Source organism: Phyllostomus discolor, chromosome 7 (assembly GCF_004126475.2).
Source record: "Phyllostomus discolor isolate MPI-MPIP mPhyDis1 chromosome 7, mPhyDis1.pri.v3, whole genome shotgun sequence".
In the NCBI taxonomy this organism is placed as follows: domain Eukaryota; kingdom Metazoa; phylum Chordata; class Mammalia; order Chiroptera; family Phyllostomidae; genus Phyllostomus; species Phyllostomus discolor.
This window is the reverse complement of record NC_040909.2, coordinates 107,180,574-107,202,814: the sequence shown is the minus strand read 5'-3', so window position 1 is coordinate 107,202,814 and position 22,241 is coordinate 107,180,574. Positions and strand designations below refer to the sequence as shown.

At 36.0% G+C, this 22,241-nt stretch overlaps 1 protein-coding gene across 2 annotated transcripts in view; it reads right to left on the bottom strand.

Moving 5' to 3' along the window:
- TMEM67 (transmembrane protein 67) overlaps positions 1-22,241 on the bottom strand; it is a 53,031-nt gene that overhangs the window by 11,244 nt on the left and 19,546 nt on the right. For both annotated transcript variants that reach the window (XM_028533976.2, XM_036031249.1), the window contains exons 8-23: positions 21,822-21,976; positions 21,509-21,617; positions 20,782-20,868; positions 20,398-20,463; positions 18,498-18,654; positions 17,792-17,915; positions 15,611-15,716; positions 13,878-13,934; positions 12,737-12,835; positions 9,786-9,884; positions 9,445-9,531; positions 8,000-8,099; positions 7,766-7,905; positions 6,185-6,325; positions 3,003-3,083; positions 2,414-2,530 (exon numbers count right to left, since the gene is read on the bottom strand). In XM_028533976.2, the coding sequence (XP_028389777.1) occupies positions 2,414-2,530; positions 3,003-3,083; positions 6,185-6,325; positions 7,766-7,905; positions 8,000-8,099; positions 9,445-9,531; positions 9,786-9,884; positions 12,737-12,835; positions 13,878-13,934; positions 15,611-15,716; positions 17,792-17,915; positions 18,498-18,654; positions 20,398-20,463; positions 20,782-20,868; positions 21,509-21,617; positions 21,822-21,976 (1,725 nt within the window). The remainder of the gene's footprint in view (positions 1-2,413; positions 2,531-3,002; positions 3,084-6,184; positions 6,326-7,765; positions 7,906-7,999; positions 8,100-9,444; positions 9,532-9,785; positions 9,885-12,736; positions 12,836-13,877; positions 13,935-15,610; positions 15,717-17,791; positions 17,916-18,497; positions 18,655-20,397; positions 20,464-20,781; positions 20,869-21,508; positions 21,618-21,821; positions 21,977-22,241) is intronic.

Genomic DNA, 22,241 nt, shown 5'->3' with positions numbered 1-22,241 from the left:
CTGAAAAGCAGTAAGAGAAAAACAATTAGTTACCTACAAAGGAGCTCCCATAAAACTGTCAGGTGATTTCTCAGCAGAAACTCTTTGGGCTAGAGGGGCTGGCATGAAATATTCAAAGTCATGAAAAGCAAGGACCTACAACCAATACTATTTTACCCAGCAAGGCTATCATTTAAAATTGAAGGTGAACTAAAGAGCTTTCCAGACCAAAAGAAAAAAAAGGCTAAAGGAGTTCATTACCAACAAATCGATAATGCAAAAATGTTAAAGGGTCTGCTTTAAGAAGAAGAAAGAAAAAAAGTAAATTGAGATAAACATAGGTATAGCAAATAAAATGGCAATATATATGTACCTATCAATAATATCCTTGCGTGTAAATGAATTAAAATCTCCAATGAAGAGACACAGGGTAGCTGCATGGATAAGAAAACATGACCCATGTATTTGCTGTCTACAAGAGCCCACCTCAGAACAAAAGATATACAGACCAAAAGTGAAGGAAGAAAATATTCCATACAAATGGAAACAAAAAAAGCTGGAGTAGCAATATTTAATCTGACGAAATAGACTTCAAAACAAAGGCCATAACAAGAGACAAAATCACTACATAATACTAAAAGGATTGATCAAAAAGAGGATATAACCCTTGTAAACACACCCAACACAGGAGCACCTTAATATAAAAAGAAAACCTTGGTGCCCATTAAAGGAAAGATCAACAGCAATACAATCATATTAGGGGACTTTAACATCCCACTGTTATCAGTGGATAGATATCCCAGACAAAAAATCAGTAAGGCAACAATGACCTTGAACAACACACTAGATTGGACTGGATAGAATTAATTGATATTTACAGAACATTGCATTCCAAAACAGCAGAATATACATTCTTCTCAGGTGCACATGAACCATTCTCAAAGAAGACCACATGTTAGGAAACAAAATAAGTTTCGACAAATTCAAGAAGATTGAAATTACATGAAACATCCTTTCTGACACGATGATATGAAACTAGAAATCAACTACAATAAAAAAATGAAAAACATTCGAATACATGAAGGCTAAAGAGTACGTTATTTAACAATGAATGGGTTAACGATGAGATCAAAGAAGAAATAAAAAATTACCTGGAAACAAATGAAAATGAACACACAACAACCCCAAATCTACGGACACATCTAAAGCAGCCGAGAGAGGAAGTTCACAGCATTACAGGCTTACGCCAAGAAGCAAGAAAAGTCTCAAATAGCTAATTTAACTCTACACCTAAAAGAACCAGAAAAGGAACAACAAACAAATCCCACAGCAAGTAGAAGGAAGGAAATAATGAAGATCAGAATGGAAATAAATCACATAGACATTAAAAAAATAACACAAATCTCAATGAAACCAAGATGATTCTCTGAAAAGATAAAATTTTAATCAGACTCATCAAGAAAAAGAGAGGACTCAAATAATTAGTAATGAAAGAAGTAACAGTGAGCATCACAAAAATACAAAGAATTATAAGAAGATACTTTTTACACACCAGATGGTTTCAGTGGAGAATTCTATCAAACATTCAAAGAATTAACACCTATCCTCTTCACACTATTCCAAAAAATTCAATAGGAGAGAAGACTTCCATAAGGCCAGCATTATCTTAATTCTAAAATAAGGTAAAGATACTACAAAGGAAGAAAATGACAGGCCAATATCCCTGTTGCACACAGATGCCAAAATCTTCAACAAATACATTAGCAAATTGAATTCAGCAACACATTAAAAAGATCATACATCATGATCAAGTGGGATTTATTCCAGGATGCAAGTTTGGTATAATACTAACAAATCGATAAACATGATATATCAAAATGAAGGATAAAAATCACATGATCATATCAATATATGCAGAAAAAGCATTTGACAAAATCCAGCTCCTATATCTGATAAAAATTCTTAGAAAAGTGGGAATAGAGGAAACAAACCTAACATAAGGCCATATGTGACAAACTTATAGCCAACATCAGACTTAACAGGACAAAATTAAAAGTATTTCCCTTAAGATCAGGAATAAGACAGGGATGTTCACTTTCACACTCTTATTCAACAGAGTACTAGAAGTCCTAGCCACAGCAATCAGACAAGAAGAAGAAACAAGAGTCATCCAAATTAGAAGGAAGTAAAACTGTCATTCACAGATGACATAATAATGTACACAGAAAACCGTAAAGACTCCACCAAAAAACTAGATTTAATAAATGAATTTGGCAAAGAAGTTGGATACAAAAATTAATATTCATAAATTGGTGGCATTTTTATACATCAATAATAAACTATCAGAAGGGGAAATTAAGAAAACAATCCCATTTACTATTGCAGCAACAACAAAATAGACGTAACAATAAAAAGATGTAAAGTACATTCATACCGCTTCTCTTTTAAGATTCATATTCATTTCTTCCATGTTAGTATCTGCATGCCCGTGCACTGACCTACCATGAATGTAATATCCAAAACATCTGTGGGATAACAGAAATACTGATATCTATAAAAAGAGAAGAATAAGAAGCAATTAGCAACTCATCTGCAAAACAATAAAAATTAACTTTTTCTTAACATTGCTTCTTTTCAAAATGAGGGTTGAATTCTTGGAAAATACATAAAGAGAATAATAAAGGATAATGCGGTTATTATTTAAAAAGTAGATGGAAAAGAGCTGGAAGATATTTCCCAAGAAAGGAAGAAATAGGATTTATATGTGAAAGCGTTTCTCAGCTGAGTGAACTATTTTGTGGCATAAGGAATTCATAATTAAGAAACTGCAAATAAAAATGAAAAAAACTAAGACAGTAAATATTAACTTGTAGCTCATTATAACTATTTCTGGAAATAACAACCAGTGGAAATTGGACTGAAATCCAATTATACCAAATCACTTTTAGAGCTTCTCTTAATGTACTCACGACCTTTAAAAAGGGAAAAATAACATTTGCAAGATAAAGACAGAAAGTACTTACATTGCTCATACAGCATAAATCAACAAACTGTCGAATTTTATCTTCTATAAATCTCTCATAAAAGACAGCAAAGAACATGATCTGAAACATTAAGCCAAGTTCATGCTTATTAGCTTTTAAGATTTAATTTTCTTTTATAGCCACAATATAGTATCTTAAGACAAAAGAAGTTCCCACCAAGAACACAGTGGCCTATAATGGGTCCTACGGGATAAAATGCTACTTATCATCTCTGATTCTTCTGTCAAACGAAGAAGGTTTTGGAACCGTGTTATGTATGATTCATTGATGGAGTATATCTGTATTTTAAAAACTTTAAAAAAAAAGATTTTATTTATTTATTTATTTATTTTTAGAGAGGGAAGTGAGGGAGATAGAGAGAAACATCAATGTGCAGTTGCTGGGGGTCATCGCCTGCAACCCAGGCATGTACCCTGACTGGGAATCGAACATGCGACACTTAAAAACTTTTTCTGTATCATTAAAACAAGATAGGACAAACATGAAGGAAGAAAGAAAAGTGCTTTTAAAATTTAGGATAAACCAGTGTATTAATGGCCAGATTTATGTCTTGTTCTGTAGTCCTGCCCATTCCTAAATTCCAAAAGCCATTAGAAAAGCTGCTGTTTGCAAATAATCTCTGACACAGTAGCACATAAAAAGCATGTATTAAGTGTTCTATTTCAACTACAGATAATGTTTTAAATATTCAAATGGAATAGTTTCAAGTGTTTTCTAGGATTAATAGCAATACACAAAGGGAAGTTTTATAAGCCAGAGAAGTTTACACTGTAGTCCTTCCATGCGCTTCAAAGAAAGATAACACCACCTAACCACCCAATCTGAAGCTGTCCCTGCTGACTCGGTCGTCTGCCATTCCTAACTCCCACTCCCCTCAGCATCTTTTGCTGTCTCACCTTTCTGCAATGCGTTTCATAGCACTTGTCACAATTTGTAATGTGTTTGTGTTACAGCATATCCTTGAGCTCAGCATAGTATCTAGTACATAACATGTACCCAAATAGGTGAATGAAAAAATAAAATGAAACGGCAGCTGATTACTGAAAATATTTCCCTAAACACTCTATGTACATATTTTTTAAACCTCTTTAAAGGTGATGAAAAACATCAACATTTAAAGTTTAAAAATTAAAGGATACCACTTAAAAGTTGAAGAAGCTGAGTTCAGGGAAATAAAGGAGTAAACAATGAAGCCTAATATGATGAGAATCAAGAAAAGTTGTACAGTCGAATTTATGGAACTCTCAGGTTGTTAAGGGAACTCTTTAAGATCCATGAGGAATAAACACTGATAATCTCAGAAAGTGTCCATGGAAATGCCTTCCTATCAGAATGAGAGTGAGAAACAAAGGAGGTCAGTGCCTGAAACTGCTGGCTGCTTCCCCAACAATCCCTTTCCCTTTCTCCTTAGTGACAGACCCCTTCTTCAAATGGGCACACTGCTCACTCAAAGCTAGCTGTGGTCATGTGACTAAGTTCTGGCCAAGGAGGTGCTGAAAGGCACTTCTGAAAGGCTCTTAAAGTGGACAGGGTGAGCTCTTTTCCCCTGGGCCCCCACCTGCCTGCCCCTGCAACCCCATCAGCCATTATGGACCATGAGATGACCTCAGAGATAAAGTCCTGAGCAGCAGAGAACGACCGGCTTCCAGGTCTGAGATCAGCCACCTTGCTGGCCCTGCACTGCCCACCTCTGCCCCCCTTTCTCCGGAGAGAGAGACAGTCCCTTTTGCTTCAGACACGATTATTTTAGTTATTTATTTTTATCATGCTCAACCAAATATGAAAAGCTTCAGATATTATCCCTTTAAATTGTGTGCGTCCAGATGAATCTGGTTTATTCACAAAAACTTACACTGGTAAATGCACAAAACAAAATATTTTCTCTTCTACTGATGATAAATGTCAAACCTCCATGCTCTTGATCCTATCTTAAATCAAATTGTAATTTCTTTTCCTTCTCTGTCAAACTATCATACCTCACCACGTCTAGCCATAGGTTAAAAGCTAGTCCTGCTTTAACAAGTCCTACCAATTTAAATAAATACAAATTTAAAGATCCTATTCTTAGGTCACAGAATGCCTTAGGTCACAGGCAGTCTGTGACCTAAGAATAGAAGCTTCTGGGATTTCAATAGCCTTTTTAAGGCAGACATTTGTTTCCCAGGTTACAGGAAGTTTAGCCTAGTCTTTCTAGAGCTCCCATCTTTATTTGCTTAATTAAAAGTTAAAGAAATTTTTAATCAAACAAAAAGTCTCTTTCCATTCATGGGAATGTCTGGAAGCAAGAGAAAGATGTGCAGATATTCCTTTTCTTTCATAGTTTGCTTTTTAAGCTTTAAATGATAAAAGAAGTAAGCATAGACAAAAATCCTCTGCTAGAGCCATGGGACTTGAGGCTGGGAAGATTTGCTATTTTTAGTTTCAGCTATTTTAATAAATATTTCAAAGAAAATTTTATAAGGAGTATTGGCAATCTGAGTGAGAAATAAGTATTAAGTTATATTTCAAAGAAAAATACTAAAGGTAAATTAACCACCATGTAGTTATAAACTAAACAAGGAGTTCATCACATGACTAGAAAACTGTCGACTTCAGAGCCCCACTGTTGATAAGACTCTGAAATTGGATTGCCTGGGTTCCCACTGCAGTTCTGCCAAACCTCTAAACTGTATCACCTTAGGCAACTATTTAACCTCTCTGTGCCTCAGGGTCCTCATCTGTAAAATGGGGCTACTAACAGAACCCATCTCTGAAGGCTACTACAAAGATTAAGAAAGTTATAAAAGGAAGCGTAGGAAATGGGAGTTGCCAAAAAACTTATATGCATGACCCATGGACATGAACAAAGGAGGGGGCATCATTGGAAGGAGTGGGTGGTACTGGGTGGAGAGGGGCAAAGGGAAAAAAACTGGGACAACTGTAATAGCATAAGGAAGAATGGGAAGGAAGGAAGGAAGGAAGGGAGGGAGGGCAGGCTAAGAAAGTTAGTATGTACAGTGCAATTAACAGTGCCTGGATTATAACATCATGTAAGAATTAGCTATCATTATTGTTGCTCTTACTAACAGAAATTGGAACGTGGTCAATGTTTGAGGATAATTATTATATAAACAATTATAAATATAGAGAGGTAATGTTGCTTAGAAGTATAATTTCGTTACCTGTATTATTCCAATCACTAGCCAAAGAGCAGTAGACACTGCGTATCTCAAAATGCGGCTGTAAGGAGGTATGTAGTTAAGTGGGTCTCTGGAAAGACTAGAGGATGGATCCATTAATGCTAAGTTCTTGAATCCCACAACCTGGAATTAAAAGGAAAAATAATAGTTTAAACAGACATGAATGAAGAAAACTTGTCTAGTGTGAAAATAAGATACTGCTCCCTACTCCTTACCTTAAAAAATGAAAATATTTAAGTTCACTCAAACAGTAGAAAATCTAGATAAAATAATTATTCAGTATTTTTAATTACAAAGCACTGAAAACAAAATATTTAGTTATTTTATTTGGTATTCTCTTTAATATGATTAAGGGCCAAATACTACCTTATTATCATATACATTGACAAAGCCCAAAATTTCTGTTACAAGAATAAAATTTTCTTCAGTAAACTACCATTGCAAAACCAACATTTCATTAGACTTTAACATGTTAAGCACTATGCAAGTGTTTTTATGGTAAAGAAATCTACATGACTTTATTAAACACATTGTTTTCCAAACTTAATTGAATATAAACTTCTGCTTTAAAAAACAATGCTATAAATAAAATTTTGAGACATTGTTCATATATCCTAGAGACACACATATTCTCCTTGCTTGAAAAAAGGCAGAAAAAGGAGGAAAAGATGGCAAAAGGAAGAGAGACAAAGTGTTGATAATGCCTGAGAAAACCTGTTATTCATATAAACTGTTTCCATATTTCAGTCCCATATACAGTACTGAATACTCCCTTTAATAATTCCAACCAGATCCATGAAATAACCATAAAGATCATTTACTCATTCATTGTGTCTTATTTAGCTCTTAACATACAACACTGTTCATGGTAGGTGTTCAACATAACTTGTTGGAAAACTTCAACTTTATAATAGTGGTTCCAATACAGGAGTGAAAATATGAATCATACAGCAAGGGGTTTTTTTCAAAAAAAGATACCTGGGCTTCCCTCAGAGCTAGTGAATCAAATGTAATCTCTAGGAGGTGAGGCGAGATATAGGTACTTTGCAAAAGCTTTCTCAGGGAATTTCACTACAAATCAATGGTTTAGAAGCCACTTCTTACCTAGATAGAGTAATCAAATTTAGAGAGACAGAAAATAGAGTGGTGGTTTTCAGGGGCTGGGGAGAGGGAGAATGGGAAGTTGTTTAAATGGGTACAGAGTTTCAGTTTTGCAAGATGAAGAGAGTTATAGAAATAGTTTACACAACAATGTGAATTTACATAACATTATTGAAATGTATACTTAAAAATGGTTAAGATTGTAAATTTCATGTTATGTATATTTTACCATGATTTTTCAAAAGCCGCTCCTTTTTTAATGACTTGAACAATATTACAACCTTCACAAAAGTCTTCTGCTGACACGAAAACTTAGCTGGAATTAAATTCAATGAACATTTACAATAACTGAACAATAAAATAATTTTTTAAAAAAGAAATAATCTCATACCAATAACCATTCCAAAAAAAAATTTATGAGATACTCATAAGTTGCATATAATTATGCCGAATAGTTTATACCTCCAAAAAGAAGAGGACAGTAAGTACTTGAAAGAGTGGATTAATTTTTCTCACAGTCTGAATTTCATTCCATTCATTTGCTACAAAATATGTTCTCCATATGCTTACAGGAACGGTGGCACTCCGTACACCCCCCTCACCTGGCCAGGGAGATAAAATGAATAAAGGGGTTTCATCTTCTTTGCTCTGCAAGGGTAGCAACAGAATTTTGGTGCAAATGGTTATTTCAGTTACCTTCAACAGCTTTAAGAACCTTTCCTTTAGGTCGCTCCCAATCGATAAAGAATATATCGATGGTAATCTGGGATATGAGTTTATGCAAGAATTGCAGAGCCTGAGAATGACAAACAAAACACCCAAAAGCATCCACATTAAGCCTGCTTATGAAACCAATACTAATTATTTAAAAATAAATATACTGCAGTGATAAAAATATATAACTTTCACAAGTGACAAATTTATACCACTAGAAATCACTAGGTGCTCATCAAATAACACGGAATCACCAAATTCACAGAATTTAAAAAAAATCTTATTTATTTATTTTTACACAGAGGGGAAGAGAGAGAAAAAAGTGGAGAGAAACTTCAATGTGTGGTTGCTTCTCACATATCTCCCACCTGGCAGTAGGGGGGCGGGAATCTGGCCTGCAACCCAGGCATGTGCCCTGACTGAGAAGTGAACCAGCGACCCTTTGGTTCACAGGCCGATGCTCAATCCACTGAGCCACATCAGCCAGGGCAAATTCACACAATTTTTATGCACATAATGTTTCACCTTCCCTTCTTCTATCTTTCTTTGCAATAAGAGCATGAAAAAAGGAGATATACTGACCCCTCCACACAGAAGGACCCTGAATAATTTACTCTCTTTCCCAAGGTTTCCAAATATATACTTTGTTTTCTAGATCACCTGACTTCTTTTTATAAGTAAAGACATTTTCCACTGTAATTTACTTGTTCTAATTAAATTTTACGATGCTTTTATAGTATCTTTATTTCTGGTATTGAAATTTCTGATTTAAAAAATGTGCTGTTGAAACACATATTTTTCATTTATAGAAGTAATATGTTTAAACTGGGGCATTCTTCCTAGTAGACACATTATTAATTAAACAAAGGATAAAAATCTAAATATGGGATGATTCCTCTCCTCAAGGAGCTCACAGATCAATGAGAAAAGCAGGTAACAGTCACAACGCGGTGGGATCAGATCTACCACAGAGGCATGCAAAGAGCTTTATGCACATCGGCAAACAATGAAGGCGAGGAAAGAAACATGGAGACAGAAAACAAATTCTAAGACTTCAGTACCTTTTACTCTCAATTAACAGAGACAAAATTCATGCCTGAAGGCATTTTGCCCCTGCTGTGAATGCATCTTTAAATGACTTTAAAGAAGAAAGTCATATAATGAAATACTATTTTTATCAAATTAGCTATAACTCATGTTAATTCAAACATATTTATGGTTTCTTGGGAAAAATTACTTAAGCCAGATTTTCAGAATGAACTATTATACAAAAAAGTAGACTTCCTATATAAAATAGAATAGTTCATGTTTTCTTTCAGAATCAAACTAAATTCCACACCAGAGATTTTGAAAGTACTTTAATTGTAAAGACTTTCAAGTTCATTAGCAGACCTTTTAAACGCTTTAACCTGTCCTTTGAAACCTACCTTCAGAGCAAAAGCACATCCCACGTAAGTAACAAAACGTTCTTCCTGAGCCGGCATTGGTAGCAAAACAGAGACAGACTTCTGTGCCTATGACAAAAATTACACCATTAGCTATAACCATAAAAGGGTTCTACTAAGCAGCATTTACAGCCCAAAGAAAGCATGAAAGAGGAAGGTGGTAATGCTCTCAACAAACACACACACTCAAGGAATGGTGAGTTTAGCACTTGCCTCAATACTCTTAATCAGAAATATCCCCAAATAAAAACAGCTCCTTTATAAAGAACTCTTACCAGTTATTCAGGCACTGACATTCAGGTTAAATGCAGAAAATCACTTACTTTGAAGAAAATAAGCCAATAAAGGCCTGTTCCCACAGTGATGATAAGAAATACATTGGCCAGATCACCAGCATAGTATATCAAGAATTTCATAACTGCCTGCAATTTAAGAAGAGTATAACTGTTATAGACTCAATATATTTATATTATTACTTTTTTTAAATTTTATTTTTCAATTTACTAGTTTTTTTTTTAAGATTTTATTTATTTATTTTTAGAGAGGGAAGGGAGAGAGATAGAGAGAGAGAGAAACATCAATGTGCGGTTGCTGGGGGTTATGGCCTGCAACTCAGGCATGTACCCTGGCTGGGAATCGAACCTGGGACACTTTGGTTCCCAGCCTGCGCTCCATCCACTGAGCTACGCCAGCCAGGGCTATATTATTACTTTTAATAACATTATCTACCAGTTTCTCAAGCTTGCAGCCTTGTTTCTTGTATGCATGTGTCAGGTAGGACAGAGCAAACCGAGGCAGGGAGGAGGGAGACATGTCCCACCCACTGACTCAGCAGCCCTGAGCCTGGTCCGGTAATACTGACAGTTGTTCCAGTACCACAAGAGACACTATGCTAACATGGGAGGAGGGCAGCCCTTGATATTCTATGTATGTCTCCACTATCTGGGAAAGAAAGCCTTTGAAATTGCTTTCATCCCAACACTGAAAGGCGGAAAGGGCCCATAGCGCCCAAAGGAAGAAGTCCATTGACACCTTTGGGTATTCATGCCAGCCTGCCCCACTGAAAAGCTGACAGCACCTTTAACCTGTAGATCAATATGTAACTTCTTCACCCCATCCCACTAACTATATAAGTCCTCAGAACAAAGGACTCTTGGGGGCTTGGTGCTCTAGACTCTGTGGCCGCCCAGCCTTGGGCCATCTGGCCTCCTGCCACACGTGCGCCTGCCACCCCAGCCTTTGGCTGTCCTTCCCTGCTTTGCCCTGAACCTATTCCTTTCACCCCCACCCCCCTTAACTAGGCCCTTTCTCTTCCATGAGAAGAGATCACTAATAAACCCTGCTTGCATGCTAACAGACTTGCTGATCTGTAATTCTTTATTGCATTGGTGAGAAGAATTGAGTTTTTGGGTTTCTCCCATAACACAAAGGTCATTTAAACAACTGTGGCCACTTCCAGACACCTAACTTTTGGTCCATTCCTAATAGCCCTTGTCTTATTCAACCCTTCTCATCTTCAACCATCTAAGAAAGTTAGAGCCACTTCCTGATTTTGTCTTAGTTTGGAACCCTTCTCCTCCATCTAGCTGCTGCACTGCCGCCAGAGTCAGCTTTCTGAAATGTGAATTGGATTGTGTCACTCTTCCTCAGCGACTCCTCACTAAAATATAAATTCCTGACCCACAAGGTCCTTCACAACCTAAACCAAAATCAACTTTTTTAGCTTCATCTACCAATGGCAACCATTTAATGATTTGCTACTCCACACACTTTCATCTCAAATATTTTGTGGAATGAAATGGGTATTGTTTCATCAAATATTTTTCCTTTATTCTCTCTGGCAAACTCATGAGCTCCGAGGGCAGAGGCCATGTCTGTCTTTGCTCACCATCACATGTTCCCATGGCCTGGCACCTGATAGAGAGCCTGACACTCAGAGAGCGGGCCCTCAGTGACTATCTGTGGAATGCACAGATAAACCAGTTTCAAGTCCACTTCTCTGGGGAGACTTTCTAGACTATCCCAAAATGTAAATCAAGGTCCATCCTCTGATTCTTTGCCATATTGGCTTTGGAGTCAGGAAGCTATCCCAGCATAAACAAGTCACTGTGTTGCTTTTCTCATGTTTTTTAAAAAATATATTTTACTGATTATGCTTTACAGTTGTCCCATTTTTATCTCCCCTTTATTCCCCTCTGCCCTGTACCCACCCCCCACCATCATTCCCCCACCTTAGTTCATGTCCATGGGTCATACAAGTTCTTTGGCTTCTCCATTTCCCATACTATTCTTACCCTTCCCCTGTCTATGTTGTACCTACCACTTATGTTCTTATTCCCGGTACCTTTTCCCCATTCTCCCCCATCCCCGTCCCTGCTGATAGCCTTCCACGTGATCTCCATTTCTGTGAATCTGTTCCTGTTCTGGCTGTTTGCTTAGTTTGTTTTTGTTTTTGTGTTTAGGCTCAGTTGTTGATATTGTTTCTTGTCATTTTACTGTTCATATTTTTGATCATCTTCTTTTTCTTATATAAGTCCCTTTAACATTTCATATAATAAGGGCTTGGTGATAATGAACTCCTTTAACTTGACCCTATCTGGGAAGCACTTCATCTGCCTTTCCATTCTAAATGATAGCTTCCAGGTACCTTTTTAAGCTTTAGGTATGGAAGGCTTTTTTAAAGCAAGATCCTAAAAGCACATAATATACTGTGATATGAAGAATTATTCAGATGTGACAATATCAAAATTAAGAGTTTCTGTTAAACAAAGGAACACAGATAAAATAACAGAGAAGACACTTCAGCACCAAAAACCAAAAGGGAGTTTATATTTAGAAAATACAAAAAAAAACCCTTTAAATAAACAAGAAAAATTGGAAATCTAATAGAAAAATGGTCAACAGATATAAACAGGTAGTTCACAGAAGGGAAAACCCAAATAATTAATGAAGCATATGAAGAGTATGCAGAGAAATAAAAATTAAATCAACAATGGGGTATGCTAGTTATACCAACAGATTGGCAAGAAATGGAAAGGCTGGAAAAATTCCAAACGTTGGTGAGGATGTGAGAACACAAGAGCAGCGCTGCAGGTGGGGATGCAGACTGGGGCACAGCAACACGGGACGGAAAGGGGCAGGCGCACACCTCTGTAGTTATACACCCCAGAGAAACTCTAGGCAAACCTCAGTTACCATGCACTAGCTCTTTCTTATTAGAAAGATATAAAATAATCAAAGATAAAAATATACTTAAAAACTCCTGAGATCATACCTGTAAATCAATCACGGGGCTCCCAATGCGCCTCTTCCACCCTGCTGTCTTCAAAAGCGATGACAGAACAGCTAGCCCACCTAACACACCCAAAGCAATCTAAAGAAAAAAAATGAGAATTTAGGAATTTATGTAATTTCCCTCATCAATGTTCAAAAATACTAGAAACAAAAAGTACAAAAGTACTCAAAAAATGGTGGTGGGTGGTATACTCCAAGGACACAGGAGCCAAATTGAAGGGAACCCCTCAGTGGCCAAATCTGGGATAATTTGAGCAAGACAATAAATAGTAATGAATTATAATCACTGGAATAAATAAGTATCCACTAGTCCACACTGATTTGAATAAATAACTGAATAAATAAATCAGTGTGGGCAAAAGAACAGCTCCTCTTTATAGTAGAATCCAATTTGATAGAAGAAATTATGGAAACAGAAAATCACCGTCACACAAATATCACAGTAATACTTTTTATAGGCAAGATGTGTCAATGGATGCTAAACTTAGAAGATAAATGAGTAAGTAGGATCTCTGCATAATAACAAAGTATCTCTCCCCCAAATATTTATCAATTATAAATGGCCAAACACAGTGAACTCTGTAGGTATCACCTTAGCCACATGATCAAAGTTAAACTGACACCAGTGGTGAGACATACTGACTTTGAGTACCTTCTGACATGATTCAACATCATTTCTGTGGTGTGTGTTCTAAAACTACATTTAATCATAGCACAGTACCAGATAAGCACAACTGAGGGACACAAGCATTTACCAATACTCTTCAAAAGTGTTAAGGTAGGTCATGAAAGGCAAAGAACAACTGAGGAACTATCAAAGATCAAAGGAGACGTGATAGCTAAAAGCAATATGCAACCCTGGACTACATCTTAAAACAAAAAAACACGAGTAAAAAAATGTTTGAACTTCAGAGTATTTAGATTAGTTAAAAGGACTACATCAATATGAATTTCCTGACTATGATCACTGTCCTATAGTTACATAAGATGTTAGTATTAGTAGAGGCTGGGTGAAGGATATAATGTAAATCTCTTTATTTTGACAACTTTCTTGTCCATATATAGTTTTTTTTAATTAAAAAATATACTGTGAATATTTTAACAGGTTAAAATAAACTCACATCTGTCTGGATACGTGCTTCTTCTTGATTCATTTCATATTTGACTGAGAAAGAAACCTGATATTTAAAAGAAAGTCATAATTAGTCATACTGAAATTATATAATACAAATCTACTTTTACTATAAAAATATATTTGTAGCTGGATTTTACCATAAATGCCATATTTTTGAACTATCAATATTACTAGAGTTGACCCTTACTTACATACAGATGGGTATCCTTTTGGGAATTATTCGTGCTGTTTAAATATCCCTTTTGAATACACATTAAGGAAAAAGGGGTTCATTAGGAGCTAGATTAGGTTCATTGACAGCAGCCAACCAAAACTAATCATATTTCATTTTCTGATAGGTTTACATAACTGAGGAATGTGGCATATCTTATGTATCAAGAATTTAACAACTGGCTCAATAATCATACCCTTTGATGGGCTAAACAGAATCTTAGGGATATCACTATATTAAGAGACAGGAAGAGAAAGAAGAACCACTAAAAGGTAAGAGAAACAGGACTGTGAGAGGTAGGAGGGATAAGATACCTCAGTCTTATCATGGTTACAGAATAAGGAGTTCCAAGAAGGTCAAGAGTATAGTGTCAAATGTTGTATAAATGCCAAGTTAAAGAAATAAAGCCAGTGTTTGTAAAATTCATTGCCAATCTTCAGTCAAAGAGTTTTTCAAAGAAGGAACATGGCAAGAGCCAGAGTACAAATGATGAAAAAGTTAATGGCTGGAAAATCAAGGAAAGATACATGATAGCAAGCTGAAAAGCTAGAGGGACTGAGGAAACATTTTCTTGTTTGGTTGGTTTAGTTTGTTTTTAAGATGGGGCAACCTGAAAGATGTTATAAGCAAAGGAAAGGGACTAATAGGGAAGCAGACTGAATAAGGGGTTAGGCCTGAAACAGGGCACTGGAGAAAGTCTGTAAACGATGAGAAGATTAGCTTTAACAAGGAGGAAGGACCCTTTTTTTTTTCCTCAGGGGATAACCATTTGATCTCTCCGAGGAAAAAGTCTAGAAGGACTACCCCCGGGTTGGCTCTCTAGCCCTCTCTCATTTACCCCTCTTCAGAGAAGGGACGCTTTACCAGCTGGGCGAGGGTGAGAGGAGGAACTAAGCAAGTATGCCTCGGTCTTTTCCAGGCTCATTCCCTTAGGTGCAGCCTGTCTTCAGGGTGTACGTGGTCTCTGCCATACACAGACCCTGCCAGGCAGGGAGGCCTTTAGTTCTGTGTTCAAGTTTAACTGAACTGGAGAAGTGACAGAAAGCCTATGTGGCTGTGGGTTCAAACTGCATTCTCTAGTTCATTTCAGCACTAGTTATAAAGTTGACCATTTTAATCTCTTTCCGCACACTGAAGTATGTCTTCAAGTGGGCAAGACTGCTCACTGTAAAGTCTGAGTTCCTGGTTTAGGCAAGGAGACAAAATCTTAGAAGCAAGGTGGCCGAAAAGAACAGCAGCAGACACCGCACTGCAGCACACCCCAGCATCCTGAACCGTGATGCCCAACTATTGGTAACGCTGTCTACTAAAAAACTTAATTCTTGCTTTCTTAATACTCAGGATCCCTAAAAACTCATCTGTTACACTATTAGTAAAAAAAAAATTAAGACTTGACTATATAAAGATCAGTTTTTATGTAAAACTTGAAAAAGGACTGCCTTTTGATTGTAATGTAAACCACATCCCATATTAACACACATAAAGGGACTGATTAGTAAGCAACTCACCTTCACAGACTGGCTGTTGGGATCTTTGATATCAATGTCACTGTAGCCAATGGTCATTAAGGGAGGGAAGATGTTTCCATTTTTTGTACTGGGTACAAGGTGGATGCTGTTTAAAAGAAAATACACTTCTTGTTGTAAGTACATCTGGGCCCTTAAAACATATATTTAACTTACTGTCTCTTTTAAATTTAACATAGCCAGTTTTGGTCTTAGAACCAACTAGTTAATAAGGACTAGGGAAGGTTAAACATAAATTAATGATAGTAACACAAGCTATGTTAAGTGGTTAAAACTTTAATATTAAAATAAACCCTCTGAGACAAATTAGAAAACTCTTCTTGATATAGGTCCTATGAGGTTTACAAATGAAATCACTGAAATACTGTGAACCATTTTCTGAGTAATATTCAAATAAGAAGTGGCACATAAAACCTAGAGAAAGGCAGATAAATCCTGATTTTCAAGAGAGAGATGAATTCTTAAAGTAATATATCAGCTCTAGTACTGTTTATGGCACAGAGTGGGGTACATTTTGCTGAATTCAATGCATTAGTAATGTACAGTTTGTCAACTCAAAAGAAAACTGCTAAGCTCCAGGGGCCAGTATGTGGTTTCACCACAATCAAGTCAGGCCTAAGTGTGATATCATTTTCACTAGGGATACACTGGCAGGTTGAGAGAATACTACAAACATTTGGATTTCAGCAAGACACATGACAAAGCTTCTGTACTGCCTACCTCCTAATATTGCTATAAAGATCAAAATAACAGTGAAAAAAGTAAATAATGTATGCTGAAGTGTGAGACTAATGTTAAGATGATAGTGTTGAATTCCATCATTATATTCAAGGTATATATCATAAAATATTGGAATAAGAAAGCTGGTTAAGGTCTTAGAGACAGGAATTTCACACTGGAAAAGAGAGAAATAAGGACTGAATATAACAATGAGGATCACTGTTAAAGTATGCTAAACAGAGGAAGGTGTTGCTTATAGGGAACCTGTTTGCATGGTATGGTGAATACCAGACCCTGATTCAGAAAACTGGCGGGAGCAAGTCATCACACAGAAACAGAGTCCATGGATCAGTTTTCCTGTGGGGAATCAGGCCTGCATTGTACCTAGGCTGCCACAAGGCTTGCTTTTGCTAAAACTCCCTCACCCTGAATTGAGACAGCAAATGTTTACTGCTTATCTTTAAAGTAAGTTCCTAAAATCTGCGCTAAACCTCCCAAGTATGGAGTGTAACCAGTTCAAACACTTTCCCCCTTGATCTGCAACATCCTTCTCTTTGAAGTAATTAGCAACATTCTTTCCTTTGTTATCTGGAAAAGGTAATCACCTACAGTGAACCTGTGCATAGTAAATGAGGACCATCCTCTATGTAATGTACCCAGAAAAGCAATAAAAGCCTGTCCAGGCAGAGGCCATGGCCCTCTCTCTCTCACTTAGAAAACGGCCACACTGTCCCCTTTTCTTCACAGGACTTCTGTAGTCCATGTGAATTTGTCTCTCGCAGCCACAATACATGGACCTGGGGGGAAGAAGTCTGCATCAGTTGCTAGCTAATCAGGGCCAACCTACAACAGTAGCTATTCAAAGAGATGAAAACAAGAGGAGGGCTGCTGCCCTGGCTGGTGTGGCTCAGTGGACTGAGTGCCAACCTTTGAACCAAAGGGTCACTGGTTCAATTCCCAGTCAGGGCACATGCCTGGGTTTCAGGCCAGGTCCCCAGTAGGGGGTGAACAAGAGACAACCACACATTGATGTTTCTCTCTCTCACTTTCTCCCTTCCTTCCCCTCTGTAAAACAATAAATAAAATCTTAAAAAAAAAAAAAAAAAAAAGAGGAGGCCTCTCTATTGCAATCACCAGACTCTAATATACCATCTCTGCCCATTAATATTCACCCCTACCTCTCAACCCATTCTAATTCAGCAGGTGTGGAGTAAGACCTATAATGTGAAATCTGACAAAACTCTGCCAGCTCCTGTTATAATTATCTTCTTGGCTCCTCACCTCTATTGGCATAAACCAATTCACACATATATCTAAAATAACTTTATGTTTTGTTTCAATTTAGTTGTCCTTTCTGTTTTCATCTGCTAATTGTTAGTAAACACTTTTGTAACATTTTGCTGTATACTCCAACATAATTTAATGCATAAGACATTTGTTTACCTCAGTGATATTTGTGTAGCAATTCGAATTAATCTTGGCTGACTTCCTAAGTCATTTTCTCGCCCACTTAGTGCATCCACTAAGAAAATGCGCCGAGTCAAAAGCCACTTGCCAGTATTACTGTCTTTTATCATAAAAAGGAAAAAAAGGCATTAAAAAATATCTTCAAATTGTTCAAGACAGCTCTCAAGAAGCTTACTGAATACATTTAAAACACAAAATTAGTACATTTTGTTTTAGATAAGATGGCTGCAAAAAAAGCTATTGCTGTAAAAAATTCCTACTAGATTTCTTCCCTCATTTGAAAGTTTTTTGATTATTTGGACTTTTCAACAGTTTGGAAGAATTTTCCCTGCATAATGCCTGAATAACCAGGATTTTATAATAGGGAAACAACAAAATCAACTAATTGTCCAGAAAGCAGCTCTAGGAGAACTTGAAGAAGCCCCAATTTACAGTCTATTAATTTTTCTCAGAATACACTTTTAGTAATAATATAGTTGCTAAATAAGCCTGACACATTTTGTCAAAATTTCTAAATATGCCAGCAATCTTATTGTTTTACTTTTTAACAAGCTATATAAAACCATGTAGCAGGAGAGAATCTATGGCCTTTCTTGTAATCCGGGGTTATTAAGTTATCAGGTTGGTTGACTTATTTATTGGGTTCAGCTCAGAGAAAGAATGGCATGTATGAATGTCTTACCTTGGTTCACAAACATTTTATTGTACTGAAGATTTAGGTTTAACACAGGCACAGCCCAAATATATTGGTGTTGATTTTCACTGGTATATTCAAGGTATAAATCATAAAATATAGGAGTGGGAAAGTCGGTTAAGACCTTAGAGATAGAAATCTCACACTGGAAAATAAAAATTAAAAATAAAAGCATCCCAAATGAAAATTACAAATCATAGTTATAATCTTTAAAAGTGTTTTCTTTAATTTTATAAAATAAAATATTTTTAAATTACTTTATTTATATGCATTTCTATGTGCCTTCCAAAACATGAAGGCTATAAAGATGATTATTTTTAATAAGGACCAAAAACTGAACAGTAAAGAACTGCCTGGCTCTTCTCCTACAAAAGCCAGCTGAAGAGGGTATGCCTTCATTCTCAACATTAAAGTACAGGCAGTGAAAAGGTTTAAAAACTCCTGTCTGTCCTATTGGATGAGGTCCTAATTCCTCATCCTGATGGCCAATGCTAGCTATGATTTGGCACCCCCTTAACAAAGCCAGGCTTATTTCTCACTGCTTCCTGCCAGTCTAGGGTCCATTCACACCAATCAACTTGCAGTTCCTAAATATGCTATGCTATTCTATGTCTCTCTAACATTGAAAATATTGTTTCTGCCTGACACTCCCTTCTCCACTATGTTCTCCTGGTAAACTCACATTTATTCTATAAGCCCAAGCATTACTAACACTTTGAAGCCCTTCCCTACTTCCTCATGAACTGTTGATGGCCTCTCCTTTGTGCCAATATGGTACCTTGTCCGTATCTATAGATCAACACACATTCTTCCCAATTCTTGGCCTATATAGCTGTTTTTTCCTACTATGTTCTGAACTACCCGAGAGGTGGCTAAGTTCAATGAAAAATCATAATTTTTAAACTTAACAGAACACTGGCTACACAATTTACTTGATGCAAGACTGAGTAAAGTACTTAACCTTACTGAGCACCATTTCCTCATCTGTGAGGCACAGATAATACGTATCTCACATAGGCATTTCATGGATCAGATAACAATGATAAAATGCTGAACACACAGCAGCAGGCATTAACAAGTATTGATTCTTCTGACTATGGGAAACATATAATAACATTTGTTTGTTGTTTTGGAAATAATACACAATTCATTTCTAATAATAAAAGTAAATTCACGCTCACGATAGAAAATTTTCTAAATATAATTTTTTAAAGGAAAACCACCTGTAATCCCACAATCCAGAGATAACCACTGTTAAAAATGTTTATTTTCTTCCAGTGTTTTCCATGATAGTATTTTTCATCATGGCTATAAGAAAACTGGAATCACAGTTTGTTCTATGGTGTATGCATATGAATTTAACCAAGAAGCATTTCTGTAGACTAGTGAATGTTTAATGGCTCATAATATTCCTTTGTACCATATCGTAATTTCAAAATGGGTTACCAACAGGAGGATCTGGGAGGGAAGGAAGAAAGAAAGTATGGAGAAAGATAAAGGAAAGCATTTTTATTTGTTACTGGGGATAGATAGAGATGAAGGTAACATTTTTATTAGTCACTAAAAATAAAGTAATATTTTTACTTTATTCCAAAGCACTGAGAAGTAGACATTATTTTTAAGACCTATGTATCTACAAGCAAATCAACAACTGATTATGAAAATCTAACACTATATGATATATAAGGCTTTTAAGAGGACAAGGCACTTACTTTTTTCATGTTGATTAAGATTTTCTATACCCAGATAATAAAAATTATGGCAACTAGTGAAACTCTTCATTCCTATTAAAAACATTTTCAGTTTCAAAACATTCAAAGATTATTCCAACTATGTTAATGTGAAAATGAAACTAAAATACAGACTGTTTAATACAGCTCAAACTTACGTTTTGTTGATAGGTTGTTCCAAAAGAATAAGCAGCATTTAATCTTATTTCTGTGTCTGGACAAAGCTAGAGCAAAAGAATACAACTGATAAATATCTCTCACAAATGTTTGCTTGGCTTATAGTAAGAATTCTCAAGTCCCAGCATGGATATATACTTTATATAATACTAGTAAATGTATTAAGGGTATGAAAAGTTAAGGGAGCATTTTTGTTTTAAGTTGAAGTCATAACTTAATTTAGTTTTAAGAAATTCCAATTTAAAACACAAGAAAAAAAAATCAACTGTAGCATGCAACTGATACTCCATTCAAGCAATAAGTTGGTTTTTTCCTCAGGAAAAAATAAGGCACATTAATAATTCTTTAGCTAGAATCATGCTCACCTGTAAAACACCACCTTCTAAAGTTTGCCATTTGAGAAAATTTCCTCTTACATCATAGGAAGCAGCAACAAATTTCAGTTTTGTATCCTGATTAAAGAAAAACAAAAATAAAATAATGTCACATACTCTAAAAGCAATAAATTCAATTATCTTTACTTTGAAGTAAAATTAATCTAATATCTCTATGAATGAACACAACTAATATAATGGGCCATTTTTTTCTGCATGAAAACCAGGAGCAGTGCTATAAACAGATAAGCTCCTTTCAAACCAGTTAAATAGGAGGTTGGAGGTAAGGGAGGAAATACTCCATTACTTCATTCTACAAAGTCAAGTTGGAGGTGAGAATCTGGACCTGTGAAGTGCTGGGGAAATGGCATAGAGCCCTCATTTGTGATTGGAAGCATTTCCTAAATATGTAGAGACAAAGAGGGACTGACAATGTTTTGCATTTGGCGATGAAAACTACCCCCTACCCTTCCCAACCCCATAAATACTACTTGCTGCCATAATCACGTAATCCAGACATATGCATATATGTACTCAAAGAAGACAGCTAAACTCTGTATTGTTTAGTTTCTATGAACAGCTGATACTTAGATTTAGGTTAGTAATTAAATTTTTAAAACACCGTAAAGCAACAAGAATTATGACTAGTAACATTCGTATTACCTTTTCAAATTATAAATTAGAATCTAGTTATTCTCTAATAATATAGTGCTTATACCTGGTTTGTCCCTTTAAAACTGAAATTTGTAGGAAGAGGTGTAGTACTGAGTACTTGAGGTGCTAGTCCTAGCTGATCTCCATAGAACAGCCACGGAAGATTCTGTCTCCTACAATCAATTACAATTGTTTTAATAGGGAAGCGACATTCATGAAATATTAATATTTATGAAAGTAACGGAATATTTGTGAAATATACGAATATATTTATGAAATATTTATGAAATAGGGAAGCAACATTTATGAAATATTAATATTTATGAAAGTAACGGAATTTGGTCAAAATGACAGTTCACCAATTAGAATGTCCTTACCAAAATGAAACAGAATGAACAGTGCGTAGTCCAGCAGTATTTTCAAAGACAAACTGAAACAGTCGACATGCATCAAAAGTGGCAGTGTCATAGGAATTCATGTTCATCACACACATATTTCCGAGAGCTTGGCAAGATGTTAGATTGGCATATACCTACAAGAAAATAATGATAAAGAAATGTAACATGGATTTTAATACCCTAAGAAAAGTTGATATAATAGGTTATGCTCGGCTTTAATTTGACCTAGTCTAAAAATTCTTCTTTTGGGTATTCTTTTACTTTTTGATACCTTTCTTCTACTTTCAGTACAAAAGAGCTTTCCATATGGCAGAAGGATATTGTGTACATTTTAAGTGTAAATTTTAGGCTGAAATAAAAAGATAAGCCACTGAAAGAACTAACTAAAAACTTAAAGCA